Raw genomic sequence first — 27,654 nt, 5'->3', positions numbered from 1 at the left:
AATGAAAGCTTTAAGGCCTAGCATAAGTTTTACCATCTGTCCCATTCACTTTGTATAACATTTCTGTGTTTTTTTGGCAATGAAGGAAATTAGTCATATTTCATATCTGCCAATCATATGATAACCTATTTCCTCTAGAAAAAATAAAACAAAACAACCAAAACCACAAAACCAACATGTTTCCTAGACTTGTTTTAAAAGAGAAAAGCTAAAATTCTAAGACTAACCATGAAGTACCGTCCTTTGAACACAAATTTGATTTTCCAGCCCACTACACAGCAGTGCTCAGGGTATCCCCATCTCTGGTGAGGTGGGCAGCACCTTTGCTCTGTTCTTCCAGGCAGCCTGCAGGGAACACAAACTCCAAGAAAGAGAAGCCAAGCCCCTGGCTTCATGAAGCCTCAGTCCTCACAGAAGGTCCTGCTCACAGCTGGAGATTAATTTGGGATGCTCTTTTTTTGCATCAGGATTCACCAGTGATGACATTCAGTCACCCTCACCCCAGGGTCTCAGTTTCCCCCATTAAAAGAGGGTTTTTTTGCATCCACTGCCTCACCTCAGGTCTGTCTTTTCCCCCCTCCTCAGGGAGGGGAAAGATTGTTTAATAACCACATTTTAATGCTGGGTTTTCCTGCTAATCCTTTTGTAGGTGAAACTCCCTTGTACAAACTAAGAGCCAGTTTTGTGCTATGAGCTGGAAATAAAATAAAAAAAAGCTGGAGGAGGTGGGAACAGTGGATATCAGGTTGCTTCCACAGTCATGTCTGTGCTTCTGTACATGCAAGCCCTCCAAGTGAAGCAGTGAGCCATTTTCACAGCCTCAGCACACTCACACACAGGAATGCAACACAAGCACCTTCAGCCTTGCTAAACCTCTGCTCAGAACTGGTTTCACCAGGCTTGGATTAAACCCAGGGCTCCTAAGCACAGCTCGACTGTGCTGTGGACAGAGCTTCAGACAGAAGAGCTGGTCCCACTCGGAGCCCATGAGCAGTAATGAAGCCCCACTTTCCCTGTGGGGATCAGGTGGAGCTCTGAGCTCCCTGGCAGCCTGCTCCAGCTGAGGAGTCACTGCTCAGCTGTCCCCTGAGGGCAGAGCATGGGCTCTGTGTGTGCATCTCACCAGAGCTTTGCTGCCCTGCCCTGTCCCCTCCAGGGACCTGCTGACATTCACCCCCCTGTGACCCCAGCCAGCACAAAGTGCACACTCAACCACAGCTCAACCACGCTGACAGAGAGAATTTCTGACTTTTGCTTTTCCCTACAGTGCAAAGAGCTTTAGACACCACAGCTTTAAGCCACAGAGCTCTGAAAAACAAAAACAGGATGTCTGCCTCTGAAGCTGCTGCTGTGTATATTTTCTCTGAGACTGTGCTGTCAGGGACCAGGTTGGTGTAATCTTTCAGTGCAGTCTATTGGCCAAATTCTCTTTCCTGATGGAAGGTTAAACTCTGGTGTGAATGACAGAAAATGTTGTCATGGTCAAGGCTTCATGTCATCACAATAAAAATAGAACCAGCTGGAGAGAAGAAAAAAAAAATTAAAATACTAAGTCTTAAAGTTATTGGGTTCTCCTTTACTCTTGCAAAATTCCAGTGATTCACTGATGGAGTCCCCTTCTGACTGCTCATCAGAGAATTTGAAATATTAGGTGAGTAATTATGTCAGGCAGTGAGGCAGTCCAAACATTTCTTGCTAAAAACAGAACTATTCATCAACTGACTGAAATTAATATATTTATTTAATCTATCAGAATTGATTAATCTCTAACACCATCATTTTTATTCAGCTTTGGACACCTTGGAAGCAGCCATTATAAACTAAGAGAGCTCCACTCAGGTCAGTAGCACACATGGGATTTTTGTCCCCTGAGGAAATGGGCCAAAGATACTCAGCAAGAACTTCAGGCAGCCACAGAGTTATAATCTGAATATGAGGCTTTTGTCGCCTGGCTCAGGACTTGTCCACATTTGTGCAGAGCTCACCAGCAACAAACATCATCCCAGCTGTCTAAGGGATCCAAAGCAGCTGTGTTCCTACAGAAAGGTCTCTCAAGCTCCATTTTCCAGCTTGCTGCCTGATTTCACTGGCAGCTTCTACCAGGGCAGCTCAGCTTCTCCAGGCTTGCACGGATCACCCACATGGGAATTGCCTGGTGGATGCATCCACCGCTGACACCTGGGCAGGGCTGCAACACATTGAACTGGTTTGCTTTCAGTCAAATATCACCTGAAACAACAACATCAGCAGCTTTCAAGCAGCCTGGTGCTCGCTTGGCAAAAGCCCCTGAGTTACTGTGATGTGAATCTGCCACACACCTGCACTTTGATGTGACAGAGCCTTGTCTGAGGCAGTAAAGCTCAAGGGTAAGCAATCTGTTTTCCTGGGATATCATTTGCCTTTCCCACCCACTTGAGGGAATCTGCAAGAGCATGTGGCCCAAAGAAAAGCTTCTGTCACCAGAGAGCATCTCTGCTGTCACCCATGCAGCAGAGGAGACTTGATGAGCATCTATTGCTCACAATACAGAAAACAACCCTCAAAACATCACAGTTGTAGACCTGGCACCATGTTCAATAATCAACACAGGAAGCTGAAATATGACCAGTTACAGACTTAGAAATAAAGCTGTACTGCAAGATTGATTTTGTAGCTCAAAACACTTGCTGAAGGCAAACAAAACTTTAGCTTTTGGCAGTTCCTCAAAGTCAAACTTGAGTTCACAAAGTGCCTCAAGTGAAACTGTCATCATTGTGGGATCCTGGCATGAATTGGTATGTGAAAGCCAAGTTTTCACTTATTTTGCAAGTTGGGAAGGCTCACTGTGTGTTCATATACACATACACCCCACACACTCCCTTTCTGGCTGAATTTTACTCTTTGAAGTGTTTTTGTTTTGTCATTGACTGCTTTATGACTCTAGGATAAAGATTTGTTGGCCTAATTGAGTGAAAAGCAGAAACTGTTTTGGAGAGCTCACTCTCCAAAGAAAGTGCAGCACACACCAAGACTTACCTGCTTACACTTCTGCCAAAAGACAGATAACTAATTACACTGAGTATATCTAATACTGATGTGTGTGTCAGGAAAACACAGTGTCAATTACTGCTTGCATTGAAATTGGGAGTTTAAACCTGGATCCATAAATACAACATGTTCTGTGCTTCTCTCAGAAAGTTCCCAGTTTGAGGAAGGAGACACAACACATTCCTGCTCAAGAATCACCTTGACTTTAAAATGGATGCATCCTACTTGGTAAAAATGCAGACACAGAAAATGAGATGATCAGTGATAGAGGTAAAAACTGCTATGCTCAATTTAGAAACAGAAAACTAGATTAAATGATGTTTTGGCTTTGTTCTTACATGGCACCTTTCTATCTATAATTTCTAGCCTTATGTTTTCTATACATTTGAAGATTCTTACTAGTATTTAGACGCTGTAATTTATACATATGTTTTTTATTGTGGGACTTAGAATGTAAAAATCCTTAACTTAGCAATTTCATTTGCAAGATCATTCTGCTTCTATGCACCAGACATCCAGATCAAGAGGAATTATTGATTTCACACTATATGACTTTAAACTTAAAGTCATATAGTGTAGCACAGTACTTAAAATCTATGCATATTTTAATTTCTTTTTTCATTTGGGCACTTGATTGTCTTTCTGCTACTCCTTATTTTCCCTACCAGGGAGAAATGCATTTTAAAAACCAATAGGAGCTAAAAATGCAGGTACAGTTTTCACTACAAAATGTAAGTCACAATCCCACCATTTTTCATGCACTAAACAGTAAAAATAAGATTAGATCTGAGGGTTTTTTTCCTCAAATGCAAAACCCTTTGCTTGTACTGTGCTGAATAAAAAGAAGCAAAAAGACCAATTTGATAGAACAATTTAGAATTCTCTGCTTTGAAAGCAAGGCCAGTATGACATGATGGGGAAATGCAAGGACCAGGATATCCCATATGAAAGCACAGTACAGTTACTACAGGTGTAGCAGACACATCATCTCTATGAGTTCCATGGACAGAAAGTAAATATAGGATGTGAAAGACCATCTTAAAGGAAATCACTCCATGGAACAGAATCACATTGCTTTCAAATTCATCCTGAACACCACTGTGGATATTCTTCCCTATCTGAAGGCATTTTTATTTTAACCTCAGATAAAGCATTTTTCCAGTGAAAAGCCCAGATGTTCTCCTGCAAGAGTGATCTCAGGTGAGTTTTTCACCAATATTACCATACCATCCAAACATCAGCTGGACCTTCATGAGCCTGCTAACTCAGGAGATCTCCCCACCAGCATTATTTGTATCGATTTCTGATGGGAGATAAAACATTGCTATGGCACCTGGATGGTCTGGTCCATCCAGGCCTTCCTCTGTGTTTTAATGCTTTGGTTTACATTTGAAATTCACTACAGAATCCCCATGCCCAAAACAGGACACGTATTTTACAGGACAAAAGCATCAAGGTTACTCAAGATCCTGATAAAACACAATATAAAGTTGTCCTGCATGATTATTTTATTTCCAGAAATATTTGCTAAGCCAACTAAAAGCAGCAACTCAACAATTGCTGTGAACTCCCTGATGGGGATTTTCTGACCTGGACAATAAATTTACTTTCATATTTATGGAACATCATTTCCTTAAAAGTGTGCCTTCTTTATAAAAATATTAAATGAGGTAGCCTTTCTATTTTCAGGCTGTATCTATAAATGACTATTTCATTTAGGTGTCCAATCAATTCATATTAGGACTGCTTTAGAGCTTAACCTGATGGGGCAGTCTACAAGTATAAAACTGTCAAAGCACACAGCTCTCAGGAACTTTGTCAGCTGCCTTGAAAAGTGGGAAAACAAAGATACCAAGAGTGCAAGGCACCCACCACAGAGCAGTGCTGCTTTTCCAAGCATCTGGCTACTTCCACCAAACTTTAGCCTGAATTGGGAAATGTTCACATTTAGTTAAACAAGATCACATCCACAATCACTTCAAGTGCAGCCAACCAGCCAAAGCATGACTCTTACTCAGTGGCAGGTGTCCCTCATTGTTAATGAGCATTGAAGTGATCAGGTAAGAGCTGCTGCTCACTCACTGTGCCACGTCGGACGCTGCTGGCAGCGGGGACTCCTCGGGTACCAGGTCAATGTCGTCAGTGAAGCTGCTGGCCCGTGACATGTCTGGGGTGGGCCCTTCCAAGCGTCTTCTCACTGCACAAATGATGCAAAGAGATCATCATACACTAGGGGAGACCAATCTACAAGCTCTTGCCATGGCACATAGATAGTTCAAGCACAAGGAACCTCCTTCAGGAAAGGGTTGTCTTCTTGAGGGCTGTCTCCCACAAACAGAAATTTACCACCTCTGCAATACTGATGTGGGCAGGACAATACAAACTATCAGATTTCCATTTCCTCACTCAGCACCATTTGATATGAATGCTTTAATATCTTCAAAACTATTATTTCAGATGCTATTATCATAAAAACCAGAATACTTGAAACCAAAGCCCTCTCTGGTTGCTATAACCTCCAGCGTTCCAAATTTCTCCTACGAACCAGGAAGCCTCAGGTGTCTGGATGCAGTTGGCTCTGCAGGATAGCCATAGTGGATACAAGCTGTGCTAGAGTTTAGCCCACGTTTCAAGTGTTCCAAAGATACAGATTTCATTACAGATTTTTAAAACATGGCCAACCAGTGAAGGAGTCACTAAGACACTACAAAAATCAGAGAAGTGCAGCTAGCCCTGTAAGTGGTAAAATCCAATGTTTTCTAAAGATTTCCATCCAATGTAGGGCTGACTTCATCACAAATGTGTGGTGTACGTGTACCTGTCTTTCTAAGTTCAGATGCATCAATATTCAAAAGCTATTTCTGCTGCAAGTTCTCTTCATTATCTTTTCCTTCATTAGCTTGGTTCAAAAGGTATAAAGTGTATCTAGCTTAAGTTGCTCTAACCTAAAAGCAATTTATCCTGATTCCTGGTGATCTAACAGTTTCTCAGGAAGCTACCTATAAATTTGAATTCTGATGATCCTTGAAAGCACAGCACATGAGCTGACAGAGTCTAACTTGGAAAATGGATTGGATGACACATGAAAATTTAAGGGAGGGGAAAAAAGAGTGTGTGTGTATGAATCACTAAAATTAAGCATCATAACAAGCAAAGACTTAATAGTGTGACTGGCATATGCTGTGATAACAACCCACATGACAGAAATAAGAAACCTTGACTCCTAGAAAATGAAATTGTTGAAATCTCTGGTTAATTCCAGAACACTTTAGCTGGATTATATTCAAGTTCAAGGCAAATACTAAAAAGCCCACAACACCAGAGCTTGCTACTGGAAGAGCCATAACCCAAGTGACAAGGAATGAAAATGAAGTCCATGGAAAAGATTCTCAAATTATCAAATAGTGTAACTAAACACTGACAAAGGACATAAAATGACAAAGCTATTTTATTTACCTCTGCTGCATTTAATCACAAATAAACTGTGTGTCTCCAGGGGAAACCCAAATCTTCCTGGCGATGGGAGCATGAACTTCTGTGCTTTCCCAGCACTACTGAAACACTTTGGCTGTTCCAGAGGAGCTTTATTTTGTGAGACCTGCCAGTTCTGCATTTGTTCTGATCAACATTTTTCCTGTAAGAGAACTCTGTGGCCTCCTACTTTGTCAGACAAAGTCTTGAAACACACAGATCCCATATTTGAAGTACGGCTTTGGGAAGCACCAGTCTCTGAACAAGTAACGTGGTACACGATCACATCTGCAAAATCCAATTGGGGGAGTTTTGGCTTCAGCTACAGTAAGGTTTTCCTCATAGGAACTTAGCAAAACTTGGGATTGGGCCAAGGCAGAGCTAAATCAGTGTGCCCATATAAGGCACATCAGATGAACAGGAAAACTCTGCATTGCTATCAATTCCTACTCCACGATGAACTGCTGAAAGGGTCAGAGCAGGGCCCAGTTAACTCATGGCAGTTTGCCTCCTTCATAGCACTGCATAGATACTAAAGTTACTTCAATGCATCTGCCATGAGAAGTCATAGGATTTTATTTTAGTCCTGTCATTTTAGGGGTTTGAGCTGTTATTGCTTTATCAAACTCTTCTCTGGCTCATCACACCGCTGTTTAAAATCTGCATCCAGGCACTCCTAAAGAGCCCAGAAAACCCTAATTGTTCACATTTGGCTTGCTAGCTCCTTTCCCTACTGCAATGTGCCCCACAGCACGTTAGTTCTGAGCAAGGGGGATGACAGCAGGAGCCAGTTTCCAAACCTTCACGTCCTCACCATTCCCATGTGCTGCGCTGAGCAGCTCTGCTGTTCCTGCAGGTGCACCTAGAACCTGCCCTCTGACCAGGAACCTTCTGCTGGGATGTGGGGAACCTCATCCTGGGGTCTAAAAGCCTCTGCTTGGTTACCCACACAAGCAGGACAAGCTTCTGTTGTGCCTTTACATAAGGCAAAAGCACCCAAATTTTCCCTTGGGTGAGCACTGCTGTGATTATCTGTGGCAGTCTCGTTCCCCAAGGAGGGCACATTTCACTCCTGCTAGCATTTGGGAAAAGACAATGATGAGATTATGAATTCCACACAAACAGGACTTGTGTAACACATCCTCTGTAGTAGATTTTATCAGCTGAATAGAACTTGTGTACTTAACTCCATAAAATTAAGTATTTGGGTCACGTCTCAGAGGCTGCCTCACTGCTTCCCCTCTGCCGTCCCCTGCTTCCATGGTCAGATCCATGGACAGAACCATTTTTGCCATTTTGGTTGCTGACTAGATTTATCTCAAAAGTATTAAGAGAAAAAAGAGCTGCTTGCAGAAGTGCTGCTCTAATATCTCAAGATAAGGCAGAAATCACAGCTCTGAGGCTCATCATATTTGGGCGGTGAGATTCTGAGATTCCCTACTACTCTCAGAGCCACTTGACTCAATTCAAAGTGTTAGTTTTGAGAAGTATTAAAGCTATCACCAGACAATACTTTTTTTTACCCATGCAACCCTAATAAAAAGTTTTTTTAATACTGATTTCCCTCTATGCTTTTAAAGCTCATTCATTTTACGCATTTCTGCTTTAAAATATTAACACATGAATAATGTGTTCTGGTCCCTACATGAATGCTAATGGTAAATGCATGTAATACATGGTATTTTCTAAACATTTTCTGTCCTTTAAGTGACTGTCAGAATTTTGAGCATTATTTTCTTATTCAAAACACCCATTCTGGAACCAACTCAGTTTTTGAAGTTAACTCACTTTCCCTGAACTTCCAAAACTCATTTAGACAGCAATGTTCAGTCATAAATCAAAATTCCCAAAAATCCCACTAAAAGGGACAATTTCTTTTTTAATGTCAATAAGCCATAAGCTCCTGAGCAATAAAGTAATTCATAATAATCACTCATGATAGTGCTTTCACTTTGAGGAAATGTGGAGCATTACGATACGTTCAACACATGGCAGTGATGTTTTCCAGAAATAAACCTCAAAGTTGCAAGGCCCAGCTACTACAGATGGTAGTTTGTAGCAGCTGCAGCTCAAGCCAGAACAACTCTGTCTTCCCTCTCTATATTTATTTTCATAAGATTTCCTTGTCCAAACTGACTTTATGGGAATTAATGCCCTACATTTGATGCTGCAGAGTACTAAGCAGGGAAGGCAAGGAAATATGAAGAGGGAAAAGAAGAGGAGCCATCCCCTCCCTTCCATGTGGTACTACTTAGAGTATAAAGAAGCTGTACTGGTTTCACCATAAAATATACAATATTTTATGAGCATGAAAAGTTGGAAGCAGCAACTTGAAAATACTGAATAGTATCTAGCACACTACAACAAATTCTAGTGATGCCACAAATCCAGGGAGCCCCAAAACAGAGCAACTGATTAAATGACACAGCAAAAAGGAAGTTAAGTTTCATGTACTTATAATTTCTAAAATGGTGAAGTCATAAAATCAACATGTCTAAACATAACCCAGAAGTATTTTTTGTAATGCTGTTTGGCTTTATCTAACCTTAGAGTCCTTATCTATATTCCACCAACTTCTGACTTTGTATTATGGGGAAAAGGCAAGCTCACAAATTAGAAATGCAGCAGCAAACATGACTGCACTATTGTGGTCATTCCCAAACAGCCAATGCCTACCAACAGCAGGACAAAATAACAAGGAAGATGTTGCACTATCCTCTTCTCAGATAAAGAAGGTGACAAAAAAGCAGATCTCTGTTCCTTCAATGCCACTGTCTCCTCATCACTTTCAGATCAGAAGCAGTTAAAACCCTCTCTCTCATAATGCCACGCTGCTCTACTCAGCACCACCAGTACACAGGACATAAACATATGATTTAATTTCATCTGTAAGGTTGCATCTTGACAGAAAATCCCTGGGATAACCATGCTTCCTTTATCTGCAGGGATGAAGAGCCTGTGGGATCACACTGCTATGTCTTGTCTATTTTCCTGTCTCAGAAACTTGGATCACCTCACTAAAAACACTGTATTTGTAAAGCTGCATAGAGGCAAACTCTTTTTGGGGCTGAGACCAGGACATCTACAAATCCTCACTTTCCTCACAAGAATAAAGGAAAGTTAACAGCTTATAAAAGCCCAGAGGCCTGGAAGTTCCTGACACCTCAACACCAGCCTGCTTTTAAAAACCTCTTCAACTTGCTTTTGGTATCATTCCTCTCAACAGGCAAATGGCATTCAAGCTCCTCTGAGGAGTCACTTTGGAACAATACAGTGAAACAGAATTAGCATGAAGTGAGTAATTTCTTTACCAAAATTATAAGAGCTTTTCTTCATTACTGTGTGAAGCTACAGTGGTGTCAGGAGTGTACTCAGTACTACTCCAAACAAAGATATTTTTCATTAGTTTTATGTAAAACTGTAACAAATCTGAGCATCTGAAGCTGTGATTTTACATCCTTACCTTACACTCAAATGTAAGCCATCTGCAAATGCCACATACTCACATTGTCCCATACACAACTCTTAGTCAAAGTACAGTTAAAAAAGCTCAGGCTACTTTCTGTACCTAATTTTAGGCAGCTAAATTTATTATCATCATTCAATATGTGGATGATTTAAATTCAGGACAATGTATAAGAATTACATTTTGCCCCCAAAACACCTGCAGAATCACACCAAATTTAATTAAGCACTGGTTTGCAAGGAGAACAGAAATAAAAGAACATCTGAAATGGTGAACTGAGGAATAAGAATAAATTTGTATTTGCTGCAGACACATTGCTAACTCCATACAAAAAGTGCTGAGCACTCTTCCTGCTGTAGTTACAGATTGGGCTGCAAGTGTTTTAGATAAATTTCAACATCTGGTTTCCTGTGTATCTGATTTGAAACAACCAGCACTCAAAATGCACTAATGCTGCCTTTATTTGTTGTACATTCTTTTGTTTAGATAAGCCTGCAGGCCAAATTACACACTGCCTTACAGCCCCTGGAACTCAATCACTCATTACAGGGCTGATGGGACAGCACAGGGATGTAAATGAATACCAACACATTACTGAAAATCACAAAGGCATGTAGCACTGGAAAAAGGCATGTAGTGCTGGATAACAGGCAGAGAGAAACAATTAAACATACTCTTGAATGCACATGAGGATGTGTTATCTACCCAGCTGCCTGAACATCCTTTTCAGACCTAGCACAGAAGAAGGATGTAACACACACCAAAAAGGAAAAAAAAAAAAGCACAACCAAAAAAACAAACCAAAAAACCCCAAACAGAAAAAACCCACAAACTACAAACCAAACAGAAAAAAACCCAACAAACTGCAAACATTTTCTACAGCATCATAACTATGTCTACTTTAGAAGACATATTTCACAATCAGCTTCTTTAAATGCAGAATATCAACCTAAACCATCCAGCTGAATATCCTGCATGGAATAACTTGCAGAGTAAGCAAGTGTCCATTCTGCTGAAGCAGTGCAATGCTGGGCACTCTCTGTCAGGCAGGTTTGTTGACAGACTCAGAAAGTGGTCAGGGACCAAGTGCACAAAGAGCTGCAAGGATCATACACAGATGGGACCTGTCAGAAGGGAACTGGAGATGAGTGGAGCCCAGGAAGCCCTGAAGTGCTGGTGCCCCTCACTATCTGCTCAAATACCCAGCTGTGATCTTCACTGGGCTCAGCCCAGCCCCTTTCAGACCAAGCAAGCACAGATTTTCCTTGCCAATTTAATCTGAAAAACCTTTTTAAATGTCAATTGACTGTGCTGGGACAAAAGCACTCATAAAAACATGGAACTAAAACTACCAATCTAGATACTTTTAACTTTTGTATTTCTGCTTGCATTATACCCATGATTGCTTTTCCATTTTCTTCTCCTGGGAATGACTCTCAATAAAAGGGATGGGGCTTGGAGGACCCTGGGCTAGTCAAAGGTGTCCCTGCCCATGGTAGGGCTGGAACTGGATGATCTTTAAGATCCCTTCCAATGCAAAGCATTTGGGACCTTCAAGCCTGTTCAGCTGAGTAAGATGGAAGGCAAAAGTTTTGTTGTAAGAAGTAGAGGCTTTAAGGGCATTTCCATATGCCCTTATGGGAAAAGATCTGTGGCTGGCAAGAGTTCCATTGACTCCTGAAATGCCATCTCCTATCCCTTCTCCTTTAACAGGGAGAAGCATCCAGGCAGTTGGACCACATACAACCTACAGCCATGCAGTAAATATTCAAATTCTTGACCAGCATGCACTACAAAATCATGGCTTGGCAGGGCCCCCCCCCAAAAAAAGAAGACAGACAAACAGGCATCTGAATCCTACAGCATTTACTCATTCTCAACCCAAATCATAGAAATCTCCCATCTCCTAAAATACAGGATCAACTTTATTTTAACATTTCCTCTCTCCTGGGTGTTGTTCCTGAAAAAAAAGTACTGCCCTTTTTTTCTTTTTTTTTTTTTTTTAATGAAAGCTCTTTCTTCAAAAGATACACAAAAAAGTGGACTTCCAAACTCCTTCAAGTCTGTGTGGGTGATGTGAAGGGTATGAGTGGGTGAGGTCTGGCAAAGAGGTTGGAAAACACATTTTCCTTGTTGGCTGGGGAAGGGAAGCATCAGAGATACCCAGAGAGTGAATTGCACAATAGATAAATTATTGATGCAGGATGACCCCCAGCCAGAAGATAACGTGCAATGACTGCAATGGTTTCAGAAGGCTGAAATGACTTCAGAAGTCTGCTTTATTAAGCTATACTATACTCTCTACTAAAACTATACTAAAGAAAAACCCATGACCCCTTACAGACAGTCAAGACACAGTTTTGACCTAATTGGTCAATCAGTCCAAACAACCATCAGCAGAGTCAAATTAACAAATTCCTTTTGGTAAACAATCTCCATAACACATTCCACATGTGCCAAACAACAGGAGCAGCAAGTAGAGATAAGAATTGTTTTCTCTTCTCTCTCTGAGCGTTCTCACTGCCTTCCCCAGGAAAAATCCTTGGAGAAAGAATTATGTGTCTCTCTGTTCCAAGAGTATGTGAATACCACAATATATTAATTGATAGCTGTTAAATTAGTAGCTATTAAATTGTGCCTCATGGCTGCAGCAGGAGGATTATGACAGCAGGAAAAACACAGAAATGAGCTGCTTTTCATGATCTGCTGAGGCCCAAACACTCCATAGCTGGTCCAGGAGGGATGTGACCAGGACACCTTTGGGAAAGCATCTAACTGGACAAGTTGTATTCAAATGATGCCAAGAGAGCAAAGTTTTTCAATAATCTAAAGCAAGCTATTTTGACAAGCACTTCTTTATTCTCTTAAGACTTAGGCTGTTTCTTTTGCTTATCAGACACAATCCTTGTGCCCACGGGTATATTTAACATGTTTTTGAGCTGGAGATACCATCTACACCTTGTGAATATGTTCAGAGATCAGCTCTCCAAGACCAAATTCAAGTCACCAATACTGATGTATTTAACTTTTTAAGGCTGGAAATATTTGACTGTTCATTCAGTTATTCTGAAGAACAAAATGTACAGCAATAACAGTGAAGAAAAATAAGACAAAAATAGCTTTCAAAGCGATCCTTCTTCACTGGTCGCCTTTTTTTTTTTTTTTTAAGGACAAGAAGAACTTGACCTGAAACTGAAACAATTAATAGTCAGTGAAATGTAATTTGGCAGCTTGTTAGCTCTGCAGGGAGAGCTCTTAACACATACAAACTCTTAGAATTACACATAGGGAATGTATCATGTAATATAAATATATAGAGTTACATTCCATTATGGGATTCAGAACTGCCATTATAGTAAAAGTGTTTATTTTAACAAGGAAGTACAGTTTTAGTGTGGCTATTAAAGAAAATAAACCGGTCTGAAAACATTTTTATTTTTCATGACTGTTAATGGTCAAAGAATACAAACTGCAGTGAGAGTAAAAACAGAAACATCTTCTGAATTGTTGTCAATGTTTTGACTCACAAGAACACAAAACCCAATTACTGTAATTACAATGAAATATGCCAAAATTATTTGCTGGTCTTATGCAGTTCTTGCCCTCCCTCAACTGAATCCTTGTAAAACAATTTCCCTATTTACTAGTCTTAAACATGAATTCAATATAGACAGTATTGCTACCAACCTGCCTGTTCCACACTGGAAAAAAAAATCTGTAAATTTAAGTAAATCTTACTAGTAGAGGAGGTAATTTTCATGTTTGCCCTTAAGCTCAAAACAAGTTCAACAAAATAATTCACAGCTGTTGACTGCACTAAATGAAAACTATTCCTAACTAAAGCTTCAGCTGTTATTTCATAGAGTCCAGGTGTAAAGAAACAACATTTTATGAGAGTATTCCTTAATTCAAATATATTTGCTCCAAATACTTATTTTTTAAATCTTGAAGTTGAGGATATTTTAGGTAGGGCAGTAATTTGAGTAAGAGTCCAAGTTACAACCGTTGAAAAGAGAATTCAAAGCAGCCATTGTTATGTGTACCCAATGCTTTAAAAATGTTGCCAGACAGATCTTCAGATCATAGATTGCAAACTGAAACATCTCATAAGCACAACCCCCCCCAATAAGTTATCTTCCTAGAAATGCTTAAAATGCTTAAAATTAACTGATCATTTTTTAATTAAAATTAAATTCATGGGGTCTCCAATTCTGTACTTCAGGGCTCAGTCAGGATGTGCATCCTTTATTAATGTCACATTCCAACTTCCTCATGCTGCTTATTCAGAACTTCCATTAGAAAATATTTATAATTCAAGAGCTTAAAAAACAGTCTAAAGAAATTGTTACACTTTTGCTGCTACCATTAAAATTCAAATGTTTTGAAACTCAGATTCTGAGAAGAGCCAGAATAATTACATCTTCTACACTCCCAACAGTAATCTAACAATTGATATGACAAGAAAATGGTGATATTTAAAAGTGAGACACAACCCTGAGGTGGAACACACCCTCAGTCTGAGACCTAAAGTCTCTGTTTACTGATGACATTGTGGAGATACATTTGAATGTGCCCTGCAGCTCTTGGGACTGAGGGTGACCTCTGGCAGCAGGCCATGGCTTTTCTGTGACAGGGAGAACCACAGAGATGCTGGGAGACAAAGCTCCTCTCTCCCTCCTCCGAGGGACCTGCACAAAGAGGGTGGAGAAGCCACTGTCAAACACACCCTGCCCTTGTCAGTGTGAGTGCCCCTCTGTCCCCATGGAGTGCACCTGCAGGGGACACAGAATGTTCCTCCTGAGGAGATGGGTAGGGAAGCCCTGAGGAGCAGAAAAGTCCTGCTAGTGCTGAGACTGCTGAATACAGTTCAGTGCAGCACAGGCTGTAGAGTCTGACAGTCCCAGGGAGAAATCTGGATGAATGCTGAATTTCAGGAGTGACTTGACTGAGATTAGCATTTTCAGGGAAAGGAGATACTGTACAAATTACAACAGGTGTGTGTTTTCTTACCCCATAAGCCCCATTACAAAGCTTTGGTTCCATCCAAGCTTCTTTAAACCACATTACTGAGGAGTGAGACACAAAATCATCTTTGCTATGTGTGAAAGTAACATGGCCAAATTCTCATGCTTAGTGCTATTAATGTTAATATTTATCACACTCATAATTCTTATTTTTATATAAACACACCATTACAGACATTGAACCCTAACAGAGCCATTGGAGGAAAACCCAATTTCATGATGCTATCTTGATTTACAACCAAACATTTTAACAACACAAAAAAGAGTGCCATTTGGTTTCTAATCCATCTATCCAAATCCATTTATTTTCTAACCAACATCCAACATTGTTTCAGACACATTGCCAAGATGACAGAAATTGTAAATGTTTTTAGGATAATCTGCTTTGTGTCACTGACCAGCCAAAAATGCTTTGCTATCTGCTGGCAGCAAACCCTTGAAGAATATTCCCTGCCACTTTCTGTAGCATTGAAGATTCAGATACCACTCAGTGTCATAACTCAGGTGGAGAATCCAAGCAGTGAGTTCCAAACTTCATCTTGTCCTATAATATTTACTACAATCATACCATAGGTGGAGTAAAAGTTTCTCTAGAATAACTTTGTTAGAGCACTTGGATATTTTTCTTTTTAGATTGTAATAGCTCACAGAAAATTGTTAAGTTGCTGTTTTAATTAAGGCAACAAATCCATTTGTGTCTGAAATAAGAGATCATTTGAGATTGAGCTTCTTTTTGTCCAGCAAAACAAATATTTAAGACTTCTCAAGTACTCATTCAGTAGTGACTTGAAATAACCATTTCACTTCATCTATTAAAGGTGGACAGAATGACAATTCATTACAGATGTGCATCTATCTTTTTTGGTAGGTGCATTTAGGGGGTAGCAAGATTCCATAGCCAGCCAGATGCAGAGTACAAGCCATCCCAGGAGGGTAGGTACCACTCCTGAGACAGAAAAAACCCAGCTGGGTTGGACTAATATCAGATAACAACAGACCAGGACAAAGAACTGTTTCATGCACTGCCTTGTCTCCAGCTGAGGTGAAGAGCAGATGCTCAAGGACAGGACAAGCACACAGTGCTGGCTTCACACAGAGCTTCCTATGGGCTCCACTTTCCAGGACTGAGGTGGTATCCAAGGATTCTTGCTGGGGCTTCTGACACAATAAATTTGTTCCCATGGCATTCAGAAAACATCACAATTTGTTTGCACTGATTTAGTGCAGATCTGAATGCTCACTTGCCCAGTGAATGGAATATCCATCCAGTGGCCTCCAACACTGTTAACACTGCTGCAGAGACAAAAAATGCAACACTAGGGAAGCAGCATGTCACAGCTCTAGAAAGGAAGGATCTAAGCAAAATTCATTTCATTCAAATAAACTCTCAGAGAAAGGTATAACAGACTCTGGAAATAGCAAAGGCACAGCCCAAGAGGTAAATTACTGCTCTGGGGAGGATAATGCAAAGACTGCTATTACAACCCCAAAGCACTGAGACCCAAGACTTTCACTGCCATTGAGAGCCTTGCAGTACAAATGTTTCACCCTAGGATTTGAGAGATTTGGCTTCAGATCAATAGGGAGAAATTACTGCCTTGTTCCCCACCTCCCCTTTCCTATCCACTGATGCTCATGTGCAGTTATTTCCTTATTCTGAGCACAATGTTTTGCTGTTGGGGACACCTGCCAGATGTCCCCCAACCTAGTGCTTTATGAGCTGCCTTTTATAAATGCTTTAGTGTTCCCTTATCCAGATTTGGATAAAGCCCTTTCCACATCTGAGAGCCAGATTTAAATGGGTTGGAAGATACAAGTGGCTGGAACACCTGGTGGGTGTAAAGCACTGACCATTTCTGGCTTTGCAAAGGTTATGATGATGATGATGGGGTTTGCTTACATGGCACAGAATCTCCTCCTTGATGGCCTATCTCCCCCAGCACAATTTCTTCAGACAGCTGGGAGAGAAGTTAACAAGGTAAACACTGGAAAAATCCCTGACAATTTCATCTTGTGCAGAGAAAAACTGCCTGGCCCAGGCACAGCAGCAGCTAAATGCAGGGAGGAAAAGGGAAGATTCTGGGTGTGTCACTGCACCCTAGGAAATGGCAACACACTGAAACCCCATTCAGTGCTGAAAGGGGAGATGTGGAAATGAAACAGGAAGCCGAAGAGAGCATCAGAGCTCCTTAAGAAGCCTTATTATTCTTAAGAAGTCTTAAATGCTTTCAAAAAGTTAGTAATAAAATTGCTCAAATTTATTTTTTTAGTAGAAATTACTACTGAAACAGCCCCTTAACTGACTCCAACTTAAATTGCTTTGCTCTCCAATTATAAGAGTCAAGGAAGTATTTCAGCCTAGGCTCTTCCCATTTAACCAGTTCACATCCAAGACTGGCAAACACTAATACATTAATTTATCTAGCAAAGAACACTTTTACCCCTTTAAGGAGACTTCAGAAGTTGACAGCAAATAATTTATATTGAAGGTCTTTACCAGGCAGAAGCCCCACAAAAGCCACCATGACCTCACTCAAGTAGATCTCTAGCAGCTAAAAGTGACTTTGCTTATCTGACCTGTGAAGAGACCTAACTGTGCTATCAATGTGATTTTACCTCTCTAGAAACAGTGCAACCACAGAACTTCCAGAGATCCCATTTCTCCAGGAGAAAACATCACCAGAAAAGCAGTAAGACCCTATTTAACATCGTGGTCAGGCAGGTTTGAATGTTTTTGTTTTTTTTTTTTTTTTGCATGCTTTCTACTCATCAGGATTTTCAAATTCACCCCTGTAAAGCCTTCAGCTGCTGGACCCCTGCACACACCAGTGCACACTCTCAGTCTTCTCTCTTTTACAAGGTTATAGGAACAGGAGCCAACCTGAGCCCTTCACATACACAGCAAGAGAAACTTGTAGGTTTTATCTAGGGCTGCCCTTGGTCCAGGACAGCTCATTTAGCACAAGCTAATCTTGGATAGACCCAGGTCAACCTGACCTGAAAGGATCTTAACTGGGTTAGCACAACCAGCTCTGGATATCCAATTGCCATGGTCTGATTCACCCTATTAAAAACAGTATGAAAAAGCCACCAGCAGCAAACACTGGCATTATTCTGCTTAAGGTTTGCTGGGTTTTTTAACAACTGGAATCAAGTTCTGAGAGCTCAGCACAGTATAAGAGTTAAAGGAACACAAACAGACCCAAAGGGTCAGACCATGGCTGCAGTTTACATACTCCTGAGGCAGATCCAGGACAAGGCTGTGTGCAAGCCAGAATTCCAGGAATTATTTATCAGAATTGTATTACAGATGTTCTCATCATAATTCACTTTACCCAAAGGGGAAAAAAAACATATTCTCCTTTTACAGGGGACATTAAGTCCATGTCAGCAAGGATGAAAGAAAGAAAGAAAATCCAGGAGCCTTTTTTTCCTTTATGCTGGATTATCACTGTTACAGATGAAAAAGACAAAAATAGGATCTAATTAAAATAAAACACTGTTTTAAAAGCCATCATCACTGCTTTATATTCCCAAGCTGGCTACTTTCTGTTGTGTTTGGTAGAACTAATCACAACTCTATTATTTCCATAATACAAAACAGGAGGTGCCATAGAGGAGTTTTACCCATGTGAGTATGGAAGGGGAAGTAGAACTCCCTAATAAAGGGGGGAAAGGAGAGAGGAAGGGGTATCCCAGAAATTCATCAACCTCCCCACACTTCTGTGGGCTTTACCCCAGAGAAATTCCCATAGAAATGATGGCCAGGTCACCTGGGATACTCACTGCAAAGTTCTCTGAGTAGGACACTACGAAAAAAGAGCTTTTTCCAGAGACAGTTACTCACTCATGGTTTCCAAAGTGGTTCTATTAAAAATACATATGTTCTCCTGCAAGTGAACGCAATTGATATTTGAAAAAAAAAATAAAAATTGAGTTTTGACAACTTCCCTAGTAAAGAAGGAATGCATTGTCAACACAAAACATTGTTTAAATGCACGTTATTTTTCCATGTCTCTCCCTCTGAGGGGCTCTTTAACAATGGTTTCCATTTTATCAAGCATTACTATCCAAGTCAGTCTTGGCTTATATTTAACAAAAAATTCAGCTAAAAGCAGGTATCAATAGCTGTCTATAAAAGTCCAACACCCCAATTCAGCAGGAAAGACCAAGACTTTTAACCAAAACCACTCCTCAACAATTGGCTGAAGCTTTTTACAGCCTCAAAATTTACTCATAATTTAACACTGCATTCTGTCAAAAAAGTAACCAGGTCAAATTGTTTCATCAGTTGAAGTCAAGCAATGCTAAACAGCTCAGAACTTGGCTCAATTTTAATCAATACAAATAAACAGTATTACTCACTTGGAAATTTATTAACTCTGATCAATAGATTTCATAGAACAGCTGCACAAAATCAGCCAACGATGCAACCTATACAGAACACTGCAAATATTTGCTCATTGGGAAATCACTGTTGTTTCCTTTTCTCTTTCCAAAAGATAACAATATTGCAAAACATGATTTAGCCAAGTATTCCAATGCTAAAGGTGCACCAGTTCTATGTACACAGCAGATTACTGGACACTCCAAAATTGAAGGGGAAACAGTTCCAGATGTTTTCTACTGATTAAATTCAGCCCAAGCAAGGTTAAGCAAATGACAAGCAGCTGCTTTTCTTTTTTGCCATAGTCATGAAAAATCCCCTAAGGGTTCTGAGTGACTCTTAGCTGGCAGACACTGGCAGCACCTTTTTCCCCTGAGTTTTCAAGATTAACAGAGACTGTGAACAGATCCAGAGCAATGAACTCTTTCCACCTTCAGTCTGTGAGATTTTATGCAGGTAAAAATTAAAAGGAAGCAGCTCAAAAATAAAAAACAAACAAAAATTCTTTTCAAATACCCCAGTGATGTAAATCCTAAACCACAGCCCCTCTCACTGCACACACTGCTGCCTCCTGAAGTAAATCAAAGTGGAACTAAAGAAATATTAAGGTGTCACTAAACCAGGCCATGGATCAATGCAACCCTGGTATCACCTTTATGACCCATCACTTCACTTCAAACAGGGCAGAAACACTTTTTTACCATGCACAGAGGTTGACACAAAGCTTTACTTCTTAGCCTTGTCTCCTATTTGTCCTCAGCCATTCAGAGGTTTTTTACACACCTGAAAGGATTCAACTGAAATAAAGACATTGTGTGTGTGTGTGTGTGTCCTTAAGCAAACTGACAGGTCAGATTTTCCATCCCAGCATTTATGCTGAGTGGGGAAAGGAAGCATTTTCAAAGCACAGAACTTCCAAAGTCTTTCCAAAGCAAATATTCCCATGGAGTTGTGGTTGGGGAGATCTGGGGAGAACAGCACACACAGCTAATATCAAAATTATTTCCAAGCACTGTCTGTGACTGCAGAGAGCTTGCTGTGTAAAGAGACACATCAAGCAAAGTAAATTGCTTACAAGTGGCTACACCTGGCTACTTCAACAGGGAGAAAAACCAAATTAAATGGAACACTCAGACCTTTCTTCTCTATTTTTCAACTAATGGTTATTATATATGGAAACAGCCCTCTCCAAAGAACCAGTGTTTATTTTGCTTCTAATTATAGAATCTTTTCAGCATTCCCAGCTGACATGCAACAGAAATAGGCAAAATACATGATTTTCAAGACATTAATTCACTTTGATGAAAAGTGTGTTTTAAGGATTAGTAAAAGTGTATGTACTAATCCACCAACCAAGTGAAACCAGTTTAAAAAGCCCTAATTTTTTAGACACCTCCCACAATAATGCTTTGTCATTTCCACCAGAAAAAAACCTCAAATTTTTGTGGCTAAAAAGTAGCTTTATGCTTGAGATTAAATCACGTTTTCCCCACAGAGTATTCACTACATTTGCTGCAAAAATCAGCTTTTCTTGCAAAAGCTGCCATCCCTGATTACCACTCCTTATTTATGCTGAGGATAAACAACTGTGCAGGCCCATGTTTAATCCTGCATTGACTAATTGCATTCTCCACTTCTGTAATGCTGTGTCAGTCTAAAAACACTTCATAAACAATTAGGACTCACAAAATCTCTGTGACAGAGACAAGACTGATATTCATGGAACAGATGATGCAACCCAAGCACAGAGAGTTAATTGTCTGCCCCAGGTCACCCCCAGAATCAGTAACAGAACCCAGGAACTCAGCCCTCCCTCCTCAACAGGGATGAACCTTGCACATCCAGCCTCAACACCAACACAAGCATTCCAGCAGAGCCTACCAAGATGTGTTGGAGCTTTGTCACTGAGATCCTAACTTTTATCCAATTTATTTTGTGGAAAAGGGTTTGAGACAAAAGCTGACAATTCTGGGCTTTTTTAAAAAACCAGTACACACACACACAAAAATTTAAAAAAACCAAAAAAAGGGAAGAAATGCAGTAAGTTATCCTTACTCCCACTAAGAAGCACCTGCTTCTCACCTTCAGTAGAAAAGCCCCATGTTGGCTCAAAAGTGCCTTCACTTCCATGCAACCACCAGGAACTGCAATGAGCCTCACAGCCTACAGCACAGAGTTGTATGTGTGCCACCACTGATCCAAATGCTGGTTGGGATTCCCCTCTCTCCCTGTTTGCCTTTCCTCATCCACTGCATTGCAGGGATATGTGCCTTGCAGTTTGAAAATAAATTACTGCAGATTGAAGTTTGGGTTTTGGCACTTCAGACCACAATGTTCCATTTTCACACTGGAGTGAGACTCTTGCTACCTCCCTGAAACTGTGCAAAAAGATGGAATTCTTAAGTGGCCATAGTGAGAAAAATCCAAACTGTGTAGCACATCCTTATCTGTGCTTTTAAGATCATGTTCCAGAGGCTGTTTTCCCAGACAACCTTAATTTGTGTATTAGTTCCCCATTCCCTGCTGCACAAGCTGCAGGACAATTTTTAATATCAAAGGAAGTTGATTAATTAGAAAAATCACAGTCTTAAGCAGGGTTCACACCCTCCACAAAGAGAAAAACTTCAAATCCCAATTTTTCTTTTTTCCTACTCTCTCCAAGGCTGTTCTTGTTCCCCCAAAATGGTTTGGGCCACCTGACCCCAGGCAGGGCAAGTGCAGCAGAGCTGTCCTGGCTGCCTGGAGCCCAACACATCCCTCAGGACCACAAGTCAGGAGTAATTTCTTCCACACCCCATAATAGACTGGAGATCAAGCCAAGCAGCTGCTGGATATCAAAAGTGTGGGGACAGATCACTGCAGGGAATTCCTGATCCAGGATTATGGGGGAGACACAGCAGGATCATCTCTGCCCTGGGGAAAGCTCCCAGGCTGCCTTCCAGAGTGCTCTCAGCCACTTCTGGGTCAGTCCCAACTTCATATTGAATAAAAAATCCTCTCTAATCCACAGCCTGGACCACTGATGGGTTTATTTCATAGCACCCAAGGCAGAACCTCTCTAAATGTATTTGTCATTTCAAAAGCAGTCCTGTGGTAAATGTTTTGTGAAGCATCCTATTTCAGCAAGTTTTCATCCACTGTACAGGAGCCTTAACCAGCTCTCTAGGCTATAATCCAGGTCCTGTGTTTATGGACACACAGATTATACAGGAAAAGGTGACTAAAATCAGAATTAAAATTGTCTTCTGCTTATCTCCTACTTAAAATGCACATTACCACATCAGAGAAAAACCAAAACCCACTTGATCTGAAATAATTGCTCATGACTAATTCATGTTCCCTGTTATTTATTTCCTTCCTACTGACTGGTTGGATTGGGGGTGCTTTTTGTTTGGGATTTTCTTGTTTAGTTTTATTTTTCCTTCTTAAATTCCTACTTCTCTCGGAGGAAATAAGTTCCAAAACTGAATATATCTGGGGATGTTTCTCACACAAGAGGTGAGGGCAGAGAAAGCTGTTGATGGACAGGGGCTCAGTGCTTTCCTTCACAAGGGAAGGTACTATCATCCTCTCTCAGGCCCACTCTTGAAATCCAGATCCAAAACTGAAAACACCTCCTGGCTGCTCCTGCCAGAGGGAAGATTGTACCTCTACTTGTCCCAAGTACCTTTAGTGCTTATATCCCCCTTTACTTACTGCTTTACATATTCATAGTCATTAAAAACACCATCCTTTAAGCCCCTCATAGAGCCCCCAGCTGGATCTGTCACCACACCCTGAGTCACCTCCTCAGGTGCTCTGCTCTCCTCTCTTTGGCACTCTGTCTTTCCTGAGATAAAACCCCAGATTCAGGTGCACTCAGCTGCTTCCTCAAACTCCTGGGAGATCATCTCAATGCTGGGCCTGGAGAGACACCTGGGACTGCCTCTGGCTCCCCTTCACCAGCAGCAGGAGCTCCCAGCAGCCAAAACCTCCTCCCACAGCAGCACCTGCCTCATCCTAACTGGCCACACCTGGGGCTGTCCCTGTTCCATCATCATCATCATCCTCACACCTGGGGCTGTCCCTGTTCCATCTCCATCACTCTCATCCTCACACCTTGCATTGTCCCATTCCCATCATCATCCTCACACCTTGGATTGTCCCTGTCCCATTCCCATCATCCTCACACCTGGGGCTGTCCCATTCCCATCCTCATCCTCACTGGCCACACCTGGGGCTGCCCCAGCCCATCAGAAATGGGGTCAGAGCAATCCCATTCCCCCTCCCCTGCCCACAGCCCCAGCCCTGCACCTGAGGTAAAGGGGAGGGACACAAAAAAGATATTTAGAGGGTGGTCCTTTCTAAAAACACCCTTTTCTTTCTTTTTAATGCCCTTGTCTAGCAGAGCCATTTACATTTCCACACACAGCTATTTACACATAGGGAAGAGCTCTATTTCATGTGTCCTACCTATTTTCACTTAGATCTATTTTCTCTTAAATCTATTTAGGCACAGACACATTTACATATATATGAACTTACAACTGCATCTCATATCTATACAGCCTTATTTCAATTTACACTTCTGGGTTTACACTTTTGTATCTATTTAGACTGTGTCAGCTTACACTTCTGTTTGGATTATCTATTAACACTTATTGCACAGAAAATCAATTTAGACAAGATATCTGTTTAGAGCTAAATATTTACACTTCCATCTAATTACACATCAGCCTGTTTAGCTGAGGTATTTATACACCCTTATATATAACTTCTATTGAGATTACATGCATCATCTATTTTTACCCTGCAATGCAAAGCAAATGTAGGTTGGTTCCAGCTGGACAGAAATTTTCTATTTTAAATCATCATGCTGCATCTCAGCAGCCTCCTGTCAGTGCTGTTAGTGGCTCTCAGGTTCCTTCTGATCACTCCCTGGCTCCTCAGCTGTTTGCTTTGCAAGCCCAGAGAGATAAACCCAGCTAACTTGTGCATCTTTTCCAGTCCTTTCTCTTATTTTAACTTCATTTGCTCCTCATTGAATCATTTTCCAAGTAAGAGCAAGTGACACAATTTGTAGTGTCAATTTTAGCACATTCAGTGTTAATTTTCAGGGGACAGAAAAAATTATTAACTCTTTCCTGACACCATTACTGTATTTACACTTCACAGTTAGTAACTGGGCCAAACTTTCATTCTACAAAGATTTTCATCTTAGGCCATTGAGGAAAAGCTAACAATCTACCCAGATCATTCTCATCTTTCCCAAGTTTTGGAAAAGTTGCAGACTGGGATATTCATGTGAAGTCACTAAGGAGCTCCTATGTCTCCCAAGTCATTCTATGCTGGATTAGCACTGCTGTTGAATTTGCAGGACCTGAGGGATGAGACTTCTGTGGCTGCTCTGCCCAGACCTTCCCTGACCTGACCCTGATTTAGCTGTGGCAGCAATTTCTCTAATTGAGCAGGTGTCTGTATCTTGTTTTACTTCTGTTTATCTTTGTGTTGCACAACCATGGCTTCGTATCTGCAGTAGTTATTTCAGTAGGATGAGATATTTACAACCAAATAATGACAGAGTTTACAGAAATACAGGCTGGGCAGAATATCAGAGGCCTTGAGAAGTGGAAACACAGGATGCAGTGTGTGAGTACAGGAGGGAGATAAGAGATGGGGCACAGGCTTGGCACTGGAGACCCCCACAGCAATAAACAATTCACCAATGGTCAGTGAAAATAAAAAGCAGTCCTGAAGCAGGACAAAACTGGTTGTAAGTGTAACAGAGAAGAAAGAAATTCTATTTCACACACAAAAAAGGGAAGATAAGATGGTAAATTCTGATGAAACCTGGAGCTGCACAGCAATGAGGAAATACGTCAAAGGGTGTTAGGAAACATTTGTAAGTGACCCCAAGTGGATCCCAGGAGGAAAAGGAGAAACTGTCACCACAAACATCATATTCCTCCCTGTTAAGGACATGAGATTTCAACAAGTCATTGTGTACTTCCCCTCTTCCTTCTGCAGCAAACTATACCCAGGAACTAAATGAGCATAAACACCAGCCTAACAGGCAGAATTTTAAAATCAAGTTTAACAGTTTTAATTGAATTTTTACTGTAGTTGCAGCTTTTTAATTATGAAGGAAAAAAACCCCAACCATTGCATTTGAGTCTCTTTTGTAACAATTAGATCTAGACTAATTAGGTGAAGATTTCAGTTATTCCAGAACTAAATTCCAGTTCTTACTTTTATAATGTGTGCTTACCTTTTTGATACAGAACACAGTATAATAATTCTTAACCTACTTTCGACCACACCTTTTCTATTAACTCTGACTTTCCATTCTTGAAACACCTTATTTCAATTCTCTCTTTTTTTCCCCAAGGCTGGCTAAGTCAATAGGGTCTTCCAACACAGATGTCATGAAAACCCCACAAGGGCCTGCATTTAGTGAGAAGATTCTGCTGATTCCTCAAACATATCAAAAGAGAAACCCAATTACTGACTTTGCCATCAAGAGTAGATTTCTATGACAGGGTCTTGGATTTGCTTCTTTCTTTCTCTTGCCCTGAGCCTCACACAGCAAGACTATGTATGCTCTGGATCCCAGAGTAAAAATTATCAGGGCTGCATTAGTACTGTGAAAGAACTTACAAAAACTTTACAATTTACCAGGTCAATTTATAATCTCACTTTAAGAAGCTGCTTATGTGTCATTATTAGTCAATATGATGACTCAAAGATAATTTATTTACTTCTCCAACTTTCTACATTTTTGATGTTTTAACAGTTACCTGTTTTGGCAACAAAACACCTATGCTGAGGTATGCACAGATATTTTCACTTTTCAACTCATGATTATTTTCCCCCACTGCTGTGCTGTTAGTGCCTAGAAAAGCCTGAAGAAGCTGCAAACACCTTCCCTTACACAGCCCTGCCATGGTCTCTGGGAACATCTGGTACAAAGTCCCTGCTCAAGTCTGACGTGACCAGTGATCCAAACCCTGGTCTTAAACCAGGCACAACAGGGAGTTGAATAAATGCAGAACAAAAATAAATTTTTAAACCTCAAAAGCTGCCAGATTTAATCAGAAGTAAGACTGGGTTTGGCAGAGTTAGTTGTTCTCTTCCTGCACCTCCCCTCGCCCCATCCCCACCCCCAATCCTGTCATCAGCTTTGGCCATGAGAGATAAAGCACAGAATTCACTGGAAGTTCTCTCTCAGGGCAGCCAGGGCTGAACCAGTAAAGACTGAAAACTTTCTGCTAGAGAGGTGTTTCCACAATTCTCACACATGAGCAAGTACCATCAGTACAAGTCCTGAACTGACAGACAAATGGAGATGTTGAACAGCTCTGCACTGACCACAAATTCTCCCTGCAAAGCCACCACCATCTGCTAAACCCACCTTCTTGAGAGCATGACATTTGTCAGAAGCCTGGTATCTGGATACTTTCTCATGCTGATTTGGTGCATGCCTTTATATTTATGATTTTCAGACTTCCTGACAGTTATGCAGACTCTCAAAAGCTTGGGTGTTTGCTTTATTCTGTTAATTTTGGCCACGTGGTTTTTCTCACCTTTCTCACAGCTTGTCAGCACTGGACTCTCTGAATCCACTTTACTTAAAATGTTTGCTTCTTTATATGTACTGCAGACTGTAATCCATCTACACCAGGAAGGGAAAGCAGCCCCTTTTCCCAACGGAAAATGCAACCAGTCTCTGGGAAAAACCAGCTCGCTTCCAGACAGGTGAATGCTGGAATGTCAGCATCCAAACTGGCATTACAGACAGAATAAATCAACATTAACACTACTGCACATTTTAAATGAGAGGGAAAAAAAAAGGTAAAGGGGGTCAGAGAAAACTGAAGTATCCTCCCCACTCTTGGTAAAAATTTGCTTTTGCGCAGTTTTGCTTTAAACTGTGCATACATCAGCACACAAGAAACTCCAAAAATCAAACAGAAAAGCACTGTCATAAACAGGGAATTTTATTTTTAGCCCAGCAGAGATTTATCACTATGAGAGTCTTGTGACTTTGACAAATCTAACAATAATGAGTTGTGTATACAACCTACAACAGATGACAGAGAATAACACATTCCATCTGCTGGAGCTGTCCCAGGAGGCTGACCTTCAAGGTCTAAAAACTTTCAGATTTCTAATATCTTTTTTTCCTCCCTAATAAAAAGCACCATGAAACAGCCATTTGGTTCCTTTTGTGAAGGATGCATTGTGCTGAATAGCTGATATTTAAAGAGAAAACTCAAAATGCATCTAGAAAATTCCAGTTA

The 27,654-nt window shown here is 40.8% G+C and overlaps 1 protein-coding gene across 1 annotated transcript in view; it reads right to left on the bottom strand.

Annotated features, from left to right (window-relative positions):
* Positions 1-27,654, bottom strand: part of LOC103819716 (potassium voltage-gated channel subfamily KQT member 1-like) — a 411,297-nt gene that overhangs the window by 330,967 nt on the left and 52,676 nt on the right. The window contains exon 11 of the mRNA XM_030238669.2: positions 5,110-5,224. Coding sequence (XP_030094529.1) covers positions 5,110-5,224 — 115 coding nt within the window. The remainder of the gene's footprint in view (positions 1-5,109; positions 5,225-27,654) is intronic.

Source organism: Serinus canaria, chromosome 1A (assembly GCF_022539315.1).
Source record: "Serinus canaria isolate serCan28SL12 chromosome 1A, serCan2020, whole genome shotgun sequence".
Taxonomy (NCBI): domain Eukaryota; kingdom Metazoa; phylum Chordata; class Aves; order Passeriformes; family Fringillidae; genus Serinus; species Serinus canaria.
This window is presented reverse-complemented; position numbering and strand designations above follow the sequence as displayed.